The sequence below is a fragment of the Gossypium hirsutum genome, chromosome D05 (genome assembly GCF_007990345.1).
Source record: "Gossypium hirsutum isolate 1008001.06 chromosome D05, Gossypium_hirsutum_v2.1, whole genome shotgun sequence".
NCBI lineage: Eukaryota > Viridiplantae > Streptophyta > Magnoliopsida > Malvales > Malvaceae > Gossypium > Gossypium hirsutum.
In genome coordinates, this window is record NC_053441.1 from 60,005,876 (window position 1) to 60,024,260 (window position 18,385).

The 18,385-nt window shown below is 32.6% G+C and overlaps 1 protein-coding gene across 14 annotated transcripts; it reads left to right on the forward strand.

Moving 5' to 3' along the window:
• Positions 1-4,527: 4,527 nt before the first annotated feature.
• LOC107903567 (probable hexosyltransferase MUCI70) lies at positions 4,528-15,105 on the forward strand. Of its 14 annotated transcripts, none has more exons than XM_016829648.2 (10): positions 4,528-4,688; positions 5,326-5,871; positions 6,039-6,323; positions 10,759-10,972; positions 11,146-11,255; positions 11,343-11,542; positions 12,428-12,531; positions 13,163-13,350; positions 13,466-13,665; positions 14,706-15,105. In XM_016829648.2, exons 2-10 carry the CDS (start codon positions 5,598-5,600, stop codon positions 14,892-14,894), a joined length of 1,764 nt encoding a protein of 587 aa, XP_016685137.1. In that variant the 5' UTR covers positions 4,528-4,688; positions 5,326-5,597; the 3' UTR covers positions 14,895-15,105. The 14 variants fall into 14 exon arrangements, with proteins under 14 accessions (XP_016685137.1, XP_016685138.1, XP_016685141.1 ...); XM_016829649.2 differs by having other exon boundaries at positions 13,478-13,665; XM_016829650.2 differs by having other exon boundaries at positions 4,665-4,688; positions 5,326-5,391.
• Positions 15,106-18,385: the final 3,280 nt, after the last annotated feature.

Genomic DNA, 18,385 nt, shown 5'->3' on the forward strand with positions numbered 1-18,385 from the left:
AAAGAATATATATATTTAAAATTTTTTAGAGTTAGGACTAAATTGACAGGTTTTGTAAATATTGAGGGTCATATTTATTGAATTTTTTAAATCTAGAACTAAAATAACAACTTTTGTAACCATTGAAGGCTAAATTTATTGATTTTTTTATATTTAGGATCAAATTGATAGAATATGTAAACATTAGAGAGCTAATTTGTTACTAAACCGATAAAAAAAAGGCTATATTAGCTCAGAGTGACTAAATATTTAATTACGAAAACTTTAGTGATTAAATCAAAAAAATTAATAGTTGGGTGACCAAAATAGAATGAAAGACATAATTGAATGACCACGTTTATAATTTACTCATAAAAAATAATTTTCAACATATTCCAAGCCATTATTTAATAGAAAATTCTAAAAGAAAGTTAATTTACACATTTCAAAATATATGAGAGTTAATTTATCTATTTTTCAATTTAAAAAAACCGAAATACAATCTTCTCCTAAGTATATAGAAATTCGTGAAACTTTTTACCTCCGTATAATATTAAACACATATTCTATAAAAATTGAAAAATTAAATTTAGCCACTAACATTTACATGTTTTGACAAAATGACCCTAATTGTATTTCTGAGCCTTTTTTGGCCATTAACCTTTATTCTTTTTTTTCAAATTGTTTTTTTAACAGATTTTAATGAACGTACCGTTAAAAAAGTTAACGAGATGATGTGAAATTCCTTATGTGGAATATTTTTAATGAGATGTAATATATTACTTAGGTAACCCAATAAAATAATTACATGTGAAAAATAATAAAATAAATAAATAATTCAAGAAGTTAAAAAAATAACTCTTAATTTAAAGAAAATAAACGTAATTATCTAAAAAATGTTTCAAAATGAATGCAGACATTCAATATTTTTGGTATAGATTACATCTCATTAAAAATATTTCACATATGAAATTCCACATCATCCCGTTAAAATTTTTAATGGTACTTTCATCAAATCTGTTAAAAAAAAGTAATTTGAAAAAAAATAAAGATCGATTGCCAAAAAAGGCTAAAAAATACAATTAAAATTGTAATAGGTCATTTTTACCCGGGCCCAACAAAAAAACCAAAAAAAAATTAACAGTCCCAGTCCACTTACAATAGGCCCAAACAACCCAAACCCAAAATAAAAAAAAACTCTAAGCGGCCGATAAGCCCAAAAATTTAAACAATGTCAGAAAATCCTAGCCTCCCTAATCCTCTTTAGCCGCCAACCTCCTCACGCGCGCCACCAGTCCACCGCCGCACACCATCATCACGCTCGTCTGACACTTGCAAAAATTGACTACAACAACAGGAAAGGCACGCCAAGCAGAAGAAACAACTTGAAAAAAAAAACAAAAAAAATAGAAATTAAAAGTTGTAACTTGGCTATAAAAGCCAAAACTTCATCTTTGTATTTTTTTTTACGAACGAGATTAATCAAAAACAGAAATAAAATTTTCTAAAGGTGATCTTTTTTTTCTATTTATTTTTAGTTTTAAGTTTCTATTTATTTTTCATTTTTTTATATACAAAAATAAAGAAGGGAAAGGAAACTCACCTAAGTCGGTTGATCTACTCGCCGTTGAAGGCCATGGCGGAAAAGGAGAAGAAACGAAACATTTCTTCGTTGCTCCACAGGGTTTGGTCGAGTTTTCGGGGGTTTTGGCCTCGAATCCTTGCTCCACGCGTGACGGGCTTCGAAAGGGGTTTTTTTGGTGCTACCCGACCATCGTGGACGGCGGCAGCGGCGCCAGCGATCGGCAGCCGCCACGACGGCCGACACCAAAGCCAGGCCAGATATAGGGAGTTTTTGAGAGAAAAAAGGCTTCAATTTTTTTTAAAATCTAAGCAGAATGAAAAGTTTTTAAAAAAAATTGAATTATATAGAGGTGATTAAACAACGTCATTTTGGCTAGTGCTCAGAAGCCTCAAAACGGCGTCGTTTCGGGGCAAACCCAAAATTCAACCGACCCTTACGGAGGATCCGCGTGTTTTTGATAATTGGGTTATTTACCCTTTCGGTCCTTTAGCCTTTTTGGATTGTTTTAATTTAGTCCTATTGGCACTTTTTATATTTTATAAATTTCGCCCCTGGAATTTTTTACTGTTTTCAATTCAGTCTCGCATCCACTGAAGGGACGCGTGTCCCAAGAATTGGGATAATTTCATATTTGGTCCCTATTCTTCCTTTGCGCATTTATTTTAACCCTTATTTTTGTTTTATTGGTTTTTGTATTTTTTAATTTATACCCCGAATTTTAATTCGATTTTAATCTCGTCCTCAGTCCATTTAATTAATTAATTTATTTTAAAAAATGCTCTTTTATCATCATTTATTTTAAGTTTTTATATATATTATTTATTTTAAGCTATTTTACATATTATTTATTTAAATTTCTTTTATGTATTATTTATTTTAAACTATTATATATATCTTTCAAATTTTTATATTTATTCTTTAAAACTGTTTTATATGTTATTTTTTATATTATTTATTTTAAATTGTTTTATTGTTATTTATTTTTCATTTTTTATATTTTATATTTTGTTTATTTGAAACTTTTTATTATTTATTTTGAATTGTTCTTATAAATCATTTATTTTAAACTATTATTTACTTTAAATTGTTTTATATATTATTTTGTTTCATTTTATTTGATTGTTAATATTGATATTAAAAATGATGTGTTGTGTAATTATTGTCATTATGTGCATTATAATTCGTTTATTCGTATTTTCATGCTATTGTGATTCATTAGTGTAACATTTTGTTCATAAGTTATTTCTCCATCTTATATATTATCCTTCCATCACATTTCATTAAAATCACTTCAAAAATTCCTTAAAAAATAATAAGGCAATGTTTCGTTTTTTAGAAATTCAAGAAGTCATACCACAACTTACGGGGTTTCGATTTTCTCGTTAAATCTAAACAACCGAACATCCTTCTAAATTTAAAATACCTAAGTTTCAAATAAAAATCAAAGGCAAGCTTATTCTTGAGGGTTCAAATGTCGCATCCTAACTTACGGGATGCGGCATATTGTTATCGCGGGACGAGTGGGCATTTGATACTCATTTCAATTTAATTCAAGCGTTTTTAAAATTAACATCAATAAAAAAAGATCATATTTTAAAATCTTTTTCAAAATTTCAACTTATTTTAAAATCTTTTTCAAAATTTCAACTTTCGGCATTAAGACATTAAGTAATCAACTAGGTACCAATTTTGGGCATATTGAGGGTGCTAATCCTTCCTCGTGTGTAACCGACTCCCGAACCTATTTTTTGGATTTTGTAGACCAAAAATGATCGTTTTAGTATATTTAAAATTTTATTAAAATGATCAAATTATGAGGTGATCCAATCACACCTAAATAAAAATGATTGGTGGCGACTCCATTTTCGTTTTTAAATAAAAAGTCGACCCTTTTACAAAAAAAAATAGTTTCGACAAATATTATTTTGACAAAACATGTAAACGTTTGTGGTCAAATTTATCATTAAGCTCTTTTTTTTATCTACACCTTTCAATTCTCAGTAACTATAGTGGGTCTAGAAGAGGCAGGCATGTACCCTAACATCTAAAACGAAAATTTATGATTTAGTCCCTTTAAAACTTGTAATTTTGTATATTAATACATCTTATTCTAGCTTGCACAACCTTGATAGGTGGGTCTGAAGCTGGGATATCTGGAATTAATAGATCATAACAGCATGTATGCTATGCCAAAAACCAGGCCTTCTCCTTTTGACCACTTAAACAGACATTGCCTTTTAGCTGTTAATACTATTAATTCAGACTACTTCCTTAAACCTAACTGAGTTTAGTACCCCTAATCTAAGCTTAGTTTCTGGTGTGTATGATCCATTTTATGGTAATCACAAAGCATACTTCTAAACTCACGGGAGATTTTCTTTTATCGATATACCATAATCAAGAAGGAAGAGAACAAAGAGTTTTAGTAAGACATTTTACAAAAGCACTCTAGTATTTTTTTATTCTAAGATTCGATATATCTTACAACTGAGAATTCTTTCCCTTTATATAGAGAAAGATTAACCTTCATCCTTCTAAAGATAAGAAAGAATCTCAGACCTTTAAAGTTATAAACATATGAAACTTTATGGTACTCATACAAACTTTAATAAAAGTAAATGTATCCAAAGCTTATATAAAGCTTTTTGCTACAATGACTCATACAAACTTTAAAGGATAATAATTCACAAAAAGACAAAAAAACCTTTAATCAGTATCATAATCTGATGTTGAGGTAATATTTAATTCTTTTATTTTTCTCTTCTTTTCTAGAGTAGCCAATATCTAGATGCCAAGTGGTATCTTCAAAAGAATAAAATAGGAACATCCGCATTTGATTGCTCGCCGTCCGGACAGATTATCCACGTAAGATAAAATTGAATTCTTGTCCTAAAATCTCAGGTTTGTCTCGAGATCTTATTTATTTTACAAAAATAACCTAAATAAATAAATAATAATTAAATAAAATAAAATTTTCGTTTTCCACCAACCTAAACACAGTCACCATCAGAAAACAAACTCAAAACATTCAACAGAAAATTAAAGAAGAAAAACAGAAAATAAAAAAAAATTCAGAATCATAAGAGGGACATATTTTTTGTTGTTGTTGTTGTTGTTGTTAAAGGTAAGTATTTTAATCACTCGTCTTTTAGTAATATTTTTTCTTTCTTTTTTTGGGGGGTTTGATTTAGGTCTGGAATGAAAATTCCTGTAAATAGAATTCTTTCATTTAAACTGTGATTACAATTCTGTTTTGGGGGAGGAGGTTGGGTCTTACCCGTTTCCCCCTCATTTCATGGATTTAATAAATTGCATCATATTGGTTTTTGAGATGAAGTTTAGTAAAATTCAGAACCGGTAACTTTCAATACCATTTCTTTTATGTTTCTATGTTTAATAATTATTATTGGTTGGGTTGATAGAATTCCTTCGCATTGGTTTCTGAGATCAAGTTTACTGAAAAGGAATAATGGGTTTTTGTTATTTTAAGGATTGATGTAGAGAAAGTTTCAATTCTGCAGAATTCAATCACTTTGGTTAAAGGAGCATTTTTTTTTTCATTTTAATCTGGCATTAAGTTTGTGTATTTTCATGATTAGTGATTTTTTACTCAAAAATGGAGAATTGGGTCATTGGTTTTTGTTTATACAATCTGAAGTTCCTAAGTGCAAATATGGAAAAAGAAAATAGTTATAATCTTTGTTTATAGTGTTTTGGAGAAAGAATTTTCTTACTTTTTCTTTTTTTTCATTCTGTAACAGAAGTTAATCACACTGGTTTTGGTGAACAGTTTGGAAAGTGAAGAGCTTTGGAGAGCTGTGTTTTTGGTATATATGTTTGATTTTTAGCCAATTTTAGTAGTACTCTTTGTTTAAAATGGAGAATTGTGTTATTGGCTTTGCTTCTGAATTGCCATAGCAAGAAAAATGTTCCATTTTGTATAGTTTTTGGGAAGGACAATATTGTGGGTGGTTGAGTGAATGAGACTTTGAAAGGAAATGAGTGAGGAATTTGGGGTTGGATTTGAGATACAATGACTGGAGGGTCATTGGGTGTACGTATGTGGAGTTATGGGACATTGCCGGACATCAATGGTGTTATTCCTGGGGATGAAAAGTTATTGCAGTCCAAATCTTTGGTCAATGTACGAAAGAATTCAACCAAGATGTTTTCAGGTTTTAGAGAAAAGGAGAGGTCTCTCCCCTTGGTTTGGTGCCGGTGTCTTGGTTGTCGGAAGTTTTCCATGCTGCTTCTGATTGCCTTTGCCCTTTTGGTCTTTGTCTTGGGTTCTTTAGCAGTGGACAAAGGTTTGTCCCTTTTTCTGTTATTCTTGGTTCTAGGTTCTAATTGGATTCTTGGATCTTGATTGGTAAAGTGTTAAGTTTTGTGACTTTTATTTCTCAGCATGGTAATTTGATTGAAGCAATAATTATTCATATTTTCTGGTTTGTGTTTTGTATGATTGATGAACCAGAAACCATTAGTCTGAATGTTGATCAACAGATTGGAACTCTAAGCATGGTTCTTCCTTATGGGAATGGTGCCCCAAGCAATCCTGGAGCTTCATGGATCTTTGGCAAGAAAGATAAGCAGAAAGATGAAAATTATTTAGTGGCAAACATTCTGAACGAAGACGATGAAAATAGATTTCGAATTGTTGGTTCCAAAGGTGCAAGTGTTTTACCATCAAACCATCCATGCGCGAAGTTCACATTTCCTCCTCCGCCTCCACCTAATCTTAGACGGATTGGACCTCGCCGTAAGTTTCAGTTCATTCTTCTTGTTCTCATCATCAGAGTGGCATTAAATATTGGAATTTGGCACTTGGATGTATTTTATTGTTTGTTTCTCACGAATGTATTAGATGCAGTAGTTCGAGACAGTAGGAAACATGTTTGTTTAAGAATAGCATATGTTGGAATCCCTATAATTAAAGATAGAAATCTGATGGTATTGGAATCCCTATAATTAAGGATAGAAATCTGTTGGAATCCCTTGTAAATAGAAACTAATCTCAGTTACTGATTTTTAAGAAATTAGGATATCAATTACTGATTCTTAGGAATTAGGATTTATTTCCTTTAAAATGATTATTTCTCTCTATATAAATCTGAAAACTAAAGCAGTAGAAATAATAACTGAATTTTTTCCTCTGAGTTTTTACATGGCATCAGGGCTTTAGGATTCATTCGATCCTAATTTTTTTTTTCTCTAATTTCCCTTCCTAAAAATTCGTTCGGTTTAGTCCTTCAATGGGTGATATCAATGGAAATTTCTTTGAAATTGAGACATCACAAATAACTCAGAATATCAATCAGGGAATCACTCAAGGTGAAATTAATTCCTCCACTACTGCTGATGATGTTTTTGATGTTCGCTTAACCAAAACACAGCTTGAGACTCTCCATAAGATACTTGGTACTCCCACTACTCATGGATCTCTAGCCATTCAAGGTACTGCCCTCAACATTGCTTTTGAATCTAATAATCAATCTCCTTGGATACTCGATTCGGGCGCCTCCGATCACATGACAGGTGACTCCATATTGTTTCACACCTACACTCCTTGTCATAACAAATCTCGAATCCGAATAGCTGACGGTTCTTACTCACCTGTGACTGGAATAGGAGAAGTACAAATGACAGAGAGTTTTTCTCTCGATAAAGTCCGACATGTCCCAAACTTGTCCTGTAATTTACTTTCAATTAGTAAACTTACTAAGGATGAAAATGTTTTTGTTGAATTTTCTGCAATTGGTTGTATGATACAGGAACAAAAATCGGGGAGGATGATTGGCACTGCTAAAGTTGATGATGGACTATATATTTGGAATAAAAACAATACACAAGGGGGATTGGCTCTATCCACTTCAAAAGAGGACACTATTATGTTATGGCACTGTAGGTTAGGACATCCAAACTTTGTGTATTTGAAAAAACATCTTCCGCTGTTATTTCGAAATAAAAGTCCTAATTCCTTGAAGTGTGAAATTTGCCAATTATCTAAACATACCCGTGTGCCATACCCATTAAAACCACATATTCAGTCCCAACTTTTTTCGTTAATCTATAGTGACCTATGGGGAGCCAGCCGAGTGAAAAATATTACAGGGGCTAGATGGTTTATAACATTCATTGATGATCAAACTAGGGTCTGTTGGATCTATCTACTCAAAGAAAAATCTGAAACACCCAAAGTATTCCAAAATTTTCACTCAATGGTTCGAACCCAATTCAACTCTACCATACATACCTTCCGTACTGACAATGGGAGAGAATACTTCAACTCTGTCTTAAGTCCATACCTTTCTGACCAAGGCATTATACACGAAAGCCCTTGTCCTGACACTCCTCAACAAAACGGGATTTCTGAGAGAAAAATCGTCATCTCCTTGATGTGGCTCGAGCCATAATGTTCACTATGAATGTTCCAAAATACTTGTGGGGAGAAGCTGTCCTCACTGCCTGCTATCTCATAAACCGAATGCCATCAAAGATCCTCTATTTCCAAATGTCTCTAAATACTCTTTTAAAGACCTTCCCTCTATTTCATGTTCCTAATCTTCCAGCCAAAATATTCGGCTGTAAATCTTTTGTCCATAACCATCAACCAAATCAATCCAAACTTGATCCTCGAGCCCACACTTGTATCTTCATTGGATATTCCCCTACACAAAAAGGCTATAAGTGTTACTCACCAACATTGCGCCGAATGTTTGTCTCTTGGGATGTTACCTTCTTTGAAAATGAACCATACTTTGCAGCATCTCATCTTTAGGGGGAGATTTTTAATGAAGATGAGACCCTTAATACTCTCCTCATTATACCGCCTGATCCTACTACTACTATCACAAACAAACCTATCCCAGATTTAGTTGTTGTTTCCCCTATGCAGCAAGAATTTAACACCGCCCTTCCCAATGACAATACCTCCACCGAAGTACAACAGCCACTTGATCAAGGAAAACAGCAAATACAGGTTTACTCCCGACGAAATCGTTCTCTTGAAACTGATACAGCAGTGCCAATTACATCTCCAACCGACGACTGTTCTGAAACAGAAGTCCCACCTCCGTCACCATCCATCTATCTTCCAATTGCAGTTCGAAAGGGTACAAGGAGCTGCACTCAACATCCTATTTCTCGGTTTGTATCCTATGGAAATTTATCTAAGTCTTATAAAGCTTTTGTGACTAATGTTGATTCTATAAAAATTCCAAAAAATATAGAAGAGGCTCTTGAATCAGCTGAGTGGAGACAAGCCGTGATGGAAGAAATGAAGGCCCTCAAAAACAATGAAACATGGGAAGTCTCGGATCTGCCTAAAGGAAAAAAAACCGTAGGGTGCAAATGGATTTTCACTACGAAATTTAAACCCGATGGCCGTATTGATCGATACAAAGCTCGACTTGTGGCTAAGGGATTCACCCAAACTTATGGTCTCGACTACAACGAGACGTTTGCACCGGTTGCCAAGCTAAACACCGCTCGGGTCCTGCTATCTCTTGCTGCCAACCTTGATTGGCACTTGACTCAATTGGATGTAAAAAATGCTTTTCTCAACGGGGAATTAAATGAGGAGGTGTACATGGATTTCCCACCCGGGTTTGAAGAAAACAAGGACCAAGTGTGTAAGTTGAAGAAGTCCTTGTATGGGCTGAAACAATCTCCACGAGCATGGTTCAGCCGATTTGCAAAAGCTATGACTAGCAGAAATTACATTAAAGGACAGGCAGACCACACCATGTTCTACAAGCACTCGGAAGAGGGTAAATGCTGCATCCTTATCGTTTATGTTGACGATATAATATTAACAGGAAATGACTCGAGCGAAATTTTGAGATTGAAAGAATTTCTTGGTACAGAGTTTGAACTTAAAGACTTGGGGAGTCTTAAATATTTTCTTGGTATGGAGGTAGCAAGGTCGAAAAAAGGTATCTTCATTTCCCAAAGGAAATATGTTCTTGATCTACTGTCGGAAGTTGGTTTGATGGGCAGCAAACCAGCCGAAACTCCTATGGAGTTTAACCTCAAATTGGGAACTAATGAGGATGGAGAAGAAATCGACAGGGGGAGATATCAACGTCTAGTAGGAAGGCTCATCTACCTATCTCACACCCGTCCAGACATAGCCTTCAGTGTGAGTGTTATTAGTTAGTATATGCATGCCCCGAGGGAGAAGCACCTGGAAGCTGCATATAGAATACTAAGATATCTAAAAGGAACTCCTGGTAAAGGCCTGTACTTCAAGAAGACTGTCAACCGAAGCGTGGAAGTCTACACTGATGCAGACTGGGCTGGATCTGTTAATGATAGACGCTCTACAAGCGGCTATTGTAGTTATGTTTGGGGTAATCTCGTGACGTGGAGGAGCAAAAAACAGTCTGTGGTAGCACGCAGCAGTGCAGAGGCAGAGTATCGAGCACTATCTCATGGTATATGCGAAGGAGTTTGGATACAAGACTTATGGGAGAACTAAAAGTGCCTTATACCAGACCTATGAAGATGTACTGTGACAACCAGGCTGCTGTCAGCATAGCACATAATCCTGTGCATCATGATCAGACCAAACATGTGGAAATAGATCGTCACTTTATAAAAGAAAAAGTACACTCAGGAGAAGTATGCATCACCTACCTACCTACTAGACAACAAGTTGCAGACATGTTAACTAAAAGTTTGAACAGAAACATGTTTGAAGAACTTAGTGGCAAGCTGGGTTTGATTAACATCTACACTCCAGCTTGAGGGGGAGTGTTGGAATCCCTATAATTAAGGATAGAAATCTGATGGTATTGGAATCCCTATAATTAAGGATAGAAATCTGTTGGAATCCCTTGTAAATAGAAACTAATCTCAGTTACTGATTTTTAGGAAATTAGGATATCAATTATTGATTCTTAGGAATTAGGATTTATTTCCTTTAAAATGATTATTTCTCTCTATATAAATCTGAAAACTAAAGCAGTAGAAATAATAACAGAATTTTTTCCTCTGAGTTTTTACAGCATAATATATTACCAGAAAACCATTGGATTTTTATTTCTGTGCCTTTTCTTTTTAAGATCATAATTACTATTGCACCAAAATTAACTGATCCAAGCATAATCATAAGAATGAAATAACATTTTCTTATCTTGTAATCAGTGTGTCAATTTGTTCGTCGCTTTTATTATTGCTCGTCCCTTTTTCAGCATGTCCAGTATGTTACCTCCCTGTGGATCAGGCTATCGCTAGCATGCCAAGCTCCCCCTCAGCATCTCCAGTGCTTCAAAATTTGACATATGTTCACGACGAAAATCCAATAAAAACTGAACCACATGGGGGCTCTGACTTTGGTGGATATCCTTCTATAAAGCAGAGAAGCGATTCCTTTGATGTAAAAGAGTCAATGACAGTGCATTGCGGGTAGGTTTCACTCTCCTTTAGCATATTCTATGCGGACTTTTCAGGTTGATACTTGTGCAGTTCTCATGGCTTATATGGTGCATTTAAGTGATTCAATTAATAATTTTTCTTCATAATATGCCCTATTCCTCTAGTTTCTTTTTAATATTAGATTTATATACTTTCTCTGTCAGATTTGTTAAGCGAAGTAAACCAGGCCTGCAGACTGGTTTCGACTTTGATGAGTCTGACGTTGCAGAGTTGCAGCAGTTCCATGACATCATTGTTGCATCGGCCATATTTGGTACTTTTAGGTGTTCAAGCTTCCACAAAAGCTTCTTGCTTTTATGCATGATTGATCCTTATCATTGCTTTATTTATTTTTCTCTAGGGAACTATGATGTAATACAACAGCCCAGGAACATTAGTGAAGAAGCAAAGAAAAATATTCCTTTTTACATGTTTATTGATGAAGAAACGGAGGCATATATTAAGAAAAAAAGTATTTTGGACAGCAGTAAAAGGGTGGGATTGTGGAGAATTGTTGTTGTCCGCAATGTTCCTTACAGTGATGCAAGACGTAATGGGAAGGTTAGCACACTTCAGTTTGGTTAGTTTGCACTTTGATTATATATATGTGTGTGTGAATTACGTATGTATGTATATACGCACTTCTGATCACTACTTGGAATTTTGGCAATCTGATTCATGTTTGAGCATTCATGAGATCATTGAAACTTAGATTAGATATTTATTTCTTTTTCCTTTTTTCTTATATCAACAATATTAAATTCTGAATACATATGCAAGAAAGTAGGAATCACTATTGTTGAGTTCATTAAATCATTGTGCTTTTTGTGTATAACTTTACAATCTATTGCCTGGAATGTAAAGGCAGATTTTGCAATTTGATTCATTTGTATTCTTTTTTTCTCTAGGGTCTAGGCTGCTAGAAGCTTAACATTCATCGTGTCTTAGTGTATTTCATTTTGCAGTTTGCTGTTATATGTGTTTCAGTTTTGTTTGGTTGTAATAGATAAACTGGAAGACGCCCATATCTTTAGGTGCAGAGATGCCATCATAATTTTTGAAACTAGTACAAGTAAACGTAATTTGAAAGTTAGTCCCTTACAGTTTTAGCAACAATGGTGAACTTGTCCTATGGTAGTTGAATTCACTTTCAATTTCAGAGACTGGATTTCTTCTTATAAAGCTTTTTGGACACTGCCAGAGCAAGGATGAGAAGAAAAGAGGTGGGGAGGGGATCGGGTTGTTGATTCTCATTTTTGTCTCTGTTTTTCTTCTTCAAAATGGACATAAATTTTTTTACTTAAATTCAGAAATAAGTGTCATGACTAGGTTGTTCTTTGGTGACATTTCAGGAATAACTGGTGATTAATCCTTATCAGAAATTTCATAGGTTATCTACACTTAAAGGATTCTGAGTCTTTTTTACGTCACATGTATTTATGGCAGGTCCCGAAGCTTTTATTACATAGAATCTTCCCCAATGTTCGCTACTCTATATGGATTGATGGAAAGCTCCAGCTAGTTGTGGACCCTTACCAGATTCTTGAGAAGTAACCTTCATTTTGTGATTATATTTATATGCCACTGATTTTTAGAATTGGTTCTTAAATTAGATTATATGATTTCCTTTTTTTCATATGTACTGCATCTCTAAGTTATTATGAAACACCAGGGCTCATTGTCATTCAAGATTATTAACCAAAGTTTTGCTACATAGCTACTTAAGTATAACCATCACTGTGGTTTAATACTCTGTGTTAGTACAACGAGAGCATCTACAATGCAATCTCAAAATTATGATATCATATGTTGGTGATGCTATGGGAATGAACAGTTTGCTTCATCTTGTATTTGATATAAAGTCTTCATTAACCAAAAAGTTATGCGACTTTTGCTAGATTTATATCTTTGAACACTTGTAAATGTTTGACATTATGATTTCTTGAGTTATTCTTTTGATTTAAGTATGGCAGAGAGAAAAGGCAGTACAACCCGAGGACTTAATTAAGGAAACTTGGTCCTTTATAAAACTTTTGTAACTTAGTGAAGATGGTTAGTGAAGATGGCCTCCGGTTAGGCATAGTGATTTGCGGCAAGCATGCTTTAAAGTTGTCTTTAGATCTGAGGGTATAATTTAACTTTTATTTTTTCATTACCTTATTTGGTCATTTTTCTTCTTAGATTCTTGTGGCGCCAAAATGCTAATTTTGCAATCTCAAGACACTACAGACGGTTTGATGTCTTTGTAGAGGCTGAAGCAAATAAAGCTGCCGGAAAATATGATAATTCCTCGATCGACGAGCAGGTGGATTTTTATAAACAAGAGGGTTTGACACCATATTCTGAGGCCAAGTTTCCTATAACCAGTGGTACGTACGGTATTTTAGGCAATTACTAATATGCACACACCTTTTCCTTCTAAGATATTTCAACCATTTCTCTATTAAAAATTCTAGCCTTTTGGTGTGTGACTGATTTCTTCAGATGTTCCTGAAGGTTGTGTACTCATAAAGGAACATATTCCGATCACAAATCTGTTTACCTGCCTGTGGTTCAATGAAGTTGATCGTTTTACATCCAGGGACCAGTTAAGCTTTGCGATGGTAAGAGATAAAATAATGGCAAAAGTTGATTGGAATATCAATATGTTCTTGGATTGTGAAAGACGCAATTTTGTCGTACAGGTATAAATATATCTCTCTTTATTCAATATTGGCATATTAACTTGATAGGATTATGAATCTAGATCGTTAAAACTGATTTTTTATATTTTATTTTAACCCTCTATAATAGCTTTTCAGTTATAACAGAAACATCTATAGTTATGAAGGGTGTTCTTTACTAAATTAGTTCTCCATAACAACATATCGTCTAAATTTTTAAGTAAAACTATAGCTATTTCATATAAGCAAGCTATTAATTATCATTTATTAAATAAACATAATTTTAATTGAAACATTATTTCAATAAAATGATTAAATTTCATGTGAAGAAATTTATTAATCTTATTTTATAAAATGAAAGTAATCTTCAATGAGTGGGATTAAAGATCTCAATTCAATAAACTATTAAGTTCTCTAATTAAATACTCTACTATGAATTTGGAACATCAGAAATTTATAAATTGATTACTTGAATTCTATAACTTATGATAAATTAATTAATTTAATTTGATAAATCATTAATTAATTGAACTTGTTAGATTTATGAACTTTATAATTAATCACGTGAAAGAATGTAAAATAAAAGATGCATTCAAGCTACAATTCATGCACCTATTATACGTTTTTTATTTTGTTTTGATTCTACTTTCTTTCGTTTTTTAATATAATTTTTACTTTCTTTATTTGAAGGGAATTGACTATATAAATTCTATAATAAACTTGCAACGATTTTCTCTCTATTACAGCATGCTGTTATAGGTGTATAACAGCCACCTCTCTATAACAGACAAATGACTTTGTTGTTGAGAGGGCTGACTGTATTTTGTTATTCCAATTTTTTTCCAAGAGCGTTTGCAAAGAAGATTACATGCAAAGAAGAAGACATGTTTCAATTATCTTGCTATGTCAAAAATCATTTTATTAGTGCTTAATTAAAAAATTGAGGCTTTTGATTGGATACAACGAACATTCTCGATATGTATGTGCTTGGATGGGGGCATTTACAGTTCCGATAGGTGCAAGTAATCTTCTTCAAGTGATTTTTTCTTTTTTCTTAACAGACATACCATAGAGATTTATTGGAGCAAATGCCTCCACCAGTTGCTAATATGATTCGACGCCCTCCAGCTTTGCCTAGTATGCGTAGAAGAACACCAGGGAAGAGGATTACCAGACGGAGATCCAGTTCAAGGCGTCACCGTAAGGCTGCTACTGGTAATAGAGATCAGTTTCTTTTAAGTACTTTCTGAGCCAAAGGGGGGTGGGGAGTGGGGAAGGCAATGTAGCTTTCTTGTTTTCGTTTTTCTTGAACAAAATCAAATTGTTTCTGATTGTCATCACGGAGTAGTAATAGTTAGATGATTCTAGGATCATTTAAAGAGTAAATTGGCACTTCTTTTTTGTCTGAAATTTTGATATCTATTCTTTAATTGTTATACATCCTGATTGAGCTTAATCATACAAGCTGCTGTCATTTTCCTTGTATCTTTTGCATTCAACCTTGTTTGCCACTTCTTTGGGGGTCAAGCCTTGCAATAATTTTCCATCTTGAACCCAAGGTTATACATTTGGTTGCAAGTGGAGAATAGAAAATGGGATGCAAATGATGAGATTTGTTGGACACCACTTGATTGTAATAATATGATCTTGTTTTTAAGGAAGTGAATTAAGAGTCTCCAGAAGGCAGATTTTGATAATCTCTTGCTCATGCTAATATGCTGATAGACCATTGTAGAGTTTCCTGTAAAAGCCAGGCATAAATCTTGACCATTTTAGTCTATTCTTTCATTCGCATGATCTAAAGGAGGTATATGACTACTATTTGATAAATTTACAAGGACTTCAGCCCAAAGTGGAAATCTTTATCCTTTTAAGGTTTCAGCATGATTTAGGCGATTGTTTTCGGAAGCAGGCTGGCAGATTGGATTGAGAATCAATGGGAGTATCGGTCGGGAGAGAAGAGTTAAATTGATTGACCAGCAAAATCGGTACGAATGGTTAAATTGGGCCAAAAAACTAGTTGAATTAATTTTCTTTACTTTTTTTTTATTTTTTTAATATTATAAATTTTTAATAATTTATTTGATTGGATCGATGACTTGACCAGTTAGACTACCAATTTAATTATGAAAATTTGATTTAGATGGCGAATAATTCATGGGAATATGCATATCTGGTAAAAATTGAAGGCTTAATATATCATTTTGTACATGAGTTTGACACTTTTTTTTAATGTGATACGTGTTATTTTTTAGCCCAATCTGGTACTTAATATTTGCCAAAAATTAAATATTTTTGTACCCAAAGATAATGGTGTCAACTTTTTAGTGTTTTATTTGGATTTTAGGGTTGATTTGATGAAAGTTAATTGCTAATATTATTAGGTTCGAATTTTTCATGATTTTGTTAATAGAATAGATTCAATGGTAATTTTGAATTTATTTGATTTTGTATTTAATTTGTCAAATACGGTTCAATGTAAGTGACTTAATTCTGATTTTAGGGTTAGTTTGATAAAAGCTAATTACAAAGCCAATTATGAATTTTCATCAAATCGAGTCTAAAACTCGGATTAAACACTAAAAAGTAAACACTTCTACCTTCAGGTGTTAAAATCTATAATTTTCGTCAAATACAACTACCATATAAAATAAAAAAAAACAATACAAGTACCACATTTAAAAAAAATGCAAACTCAGGTACCATAGTATTCATTAAACCAAAATTGGAATGCAATTGAATATGAGATTTAGTTAATTGGTTGGTAATTCAACTTCAAAATGTAATAGATTTAGACTTTGATTCTTGGTGACTTAAAGCACTAAATTAATAAACCCAAACATTTTATTTACAAGAAAGCAAACATAATACGTCTTTGAATTTTAACCATTTTTATTTTTCTGAGAAATTTTTGTAATGAGATTTCCTTTTCCTTAATTGGATGGTAAGCATACAAAGTCTTTGAGGAGCTCAAGGTTCTATTATCTTATACATCTAAAGAAAAAGGGATAATCTTTGATTATGTTTATTTTTTCATAAAATTATGGACTTGTGTTACTCTATTTTCCCCCAAAATATTTGTATGTGATATTTTTAGTCATCAAGTTTTTTTAGTTGATATCTTTATGTCTGTTTTATGGTTCATGTTCGAGGTTTATGGCTACTTCTCTCAACAATGTCGTCTCTAAGGTTCAAACCTAAATCTTCCCTTTGAAAGTGCATTATATAACTTACCATTACACCTAACTACTTATTGATTATACTATGATTTTTTTAAATGTATAAACATTTAAATTTAAATATAAACCTATTAAATATATACAATATTATGGGTAAATTTCAATTTGATTCTTATATTTCTCTCAAATTTGAGATTTAATCTATATACTTTAATTTTGACATAATTTAATACTTTAAATTTTATAATGTCATTAGTTAGTCTAAATACTTTATTCTAATTAAAATGATGATGTGAATTTTAAGAATTGTTAGCATCGTTAAAATTATTTATTAAATTCAGGTCCGTTGCAATATTATTTTTTTGTTATGTGGATACCAATTTTTTTTCAATATGTCACACCAACATAGAAGAATTCTAACAATGTTAACATATAGACCTAAATTTTTAAATTCGAAAAGTAGAGACTAAATTTCTAAAAATAAAAGTGTGGAGATTAAAATCCAAATATACAAACAGTACTAAAATTTTGAGCGAATTGTAACCTTTAAATTTTTACACTATAGTTTAGTTAAGAAATAAATAATTATGCTAGTACAAAATCTTTAACATTCGTTAGACCGGGTGACACTATTAATTGGTAATGATGAAATAGAAAAGATAAAAGTATTATGGAGACCCTTGTATTAGGAGTCAGATTGTATTTTGCCTTTCTACTAAAAATGGTTAAATTAATCTCTGTACATTAAATTAAAGAACAAATGTATCCTTTCTATTAAAATTTTTATCCATTTGTACTAGTAAAAACTGACATGACTGATAGAATAACTCGACAATAACACATGGCGTACCATGTATACCTCATGTTGACGTACAAATACTAAATTTTAACAACAGAAATAGATAAAATTTTTAACAATTTTTAAATAAAAAGAATAAAATATAATCTAAAGTAGTGCAAATAAGCCAAAAAGTATCTAACATGGTGACCCATTACTCTATAAATTAGGGACCAATCAACCAATCACATCTCCCCTATTCAAGATATTAAAAGAAAGCAGCACTTTTAGGTAGAAAATTTTATTAGCATTTATCAATAGGCCAAGACAATGTGTAAAAGCTTTGGCCCCACTTATCCAATTCCATATATAATAAACATTAGGACAACATATCTCACCATTATTGTAATTATTGTGGAAAAGGAAAAAAAGGTTTTCACCCATCACTTCATACCCCACCTATGTTTCAAGTCTCTTTGCACAATTTGGAAGTAACCCAAAACATAGAAACATGACATTTTATGCCATTGATTGAGTATGGAAAGTAAGCAATCTCTCAATTCTATTAATACTTTTTATTTATTTATTTATATCCAAATAAAATCTCTTGTAAAATAGTCAAAATTATATTTATTTGGACATTTGGATGCTTGGCTTGATTTCCATCCACCATAAAAAGGTATTATAATAAATATAGCCCTTAACATTTACATGTTCTGTCAATTTAGTTTGTATTCCCTTTTTTTTATTTAAATTTGACTTAACCTGTAAAAAAGAATGGATT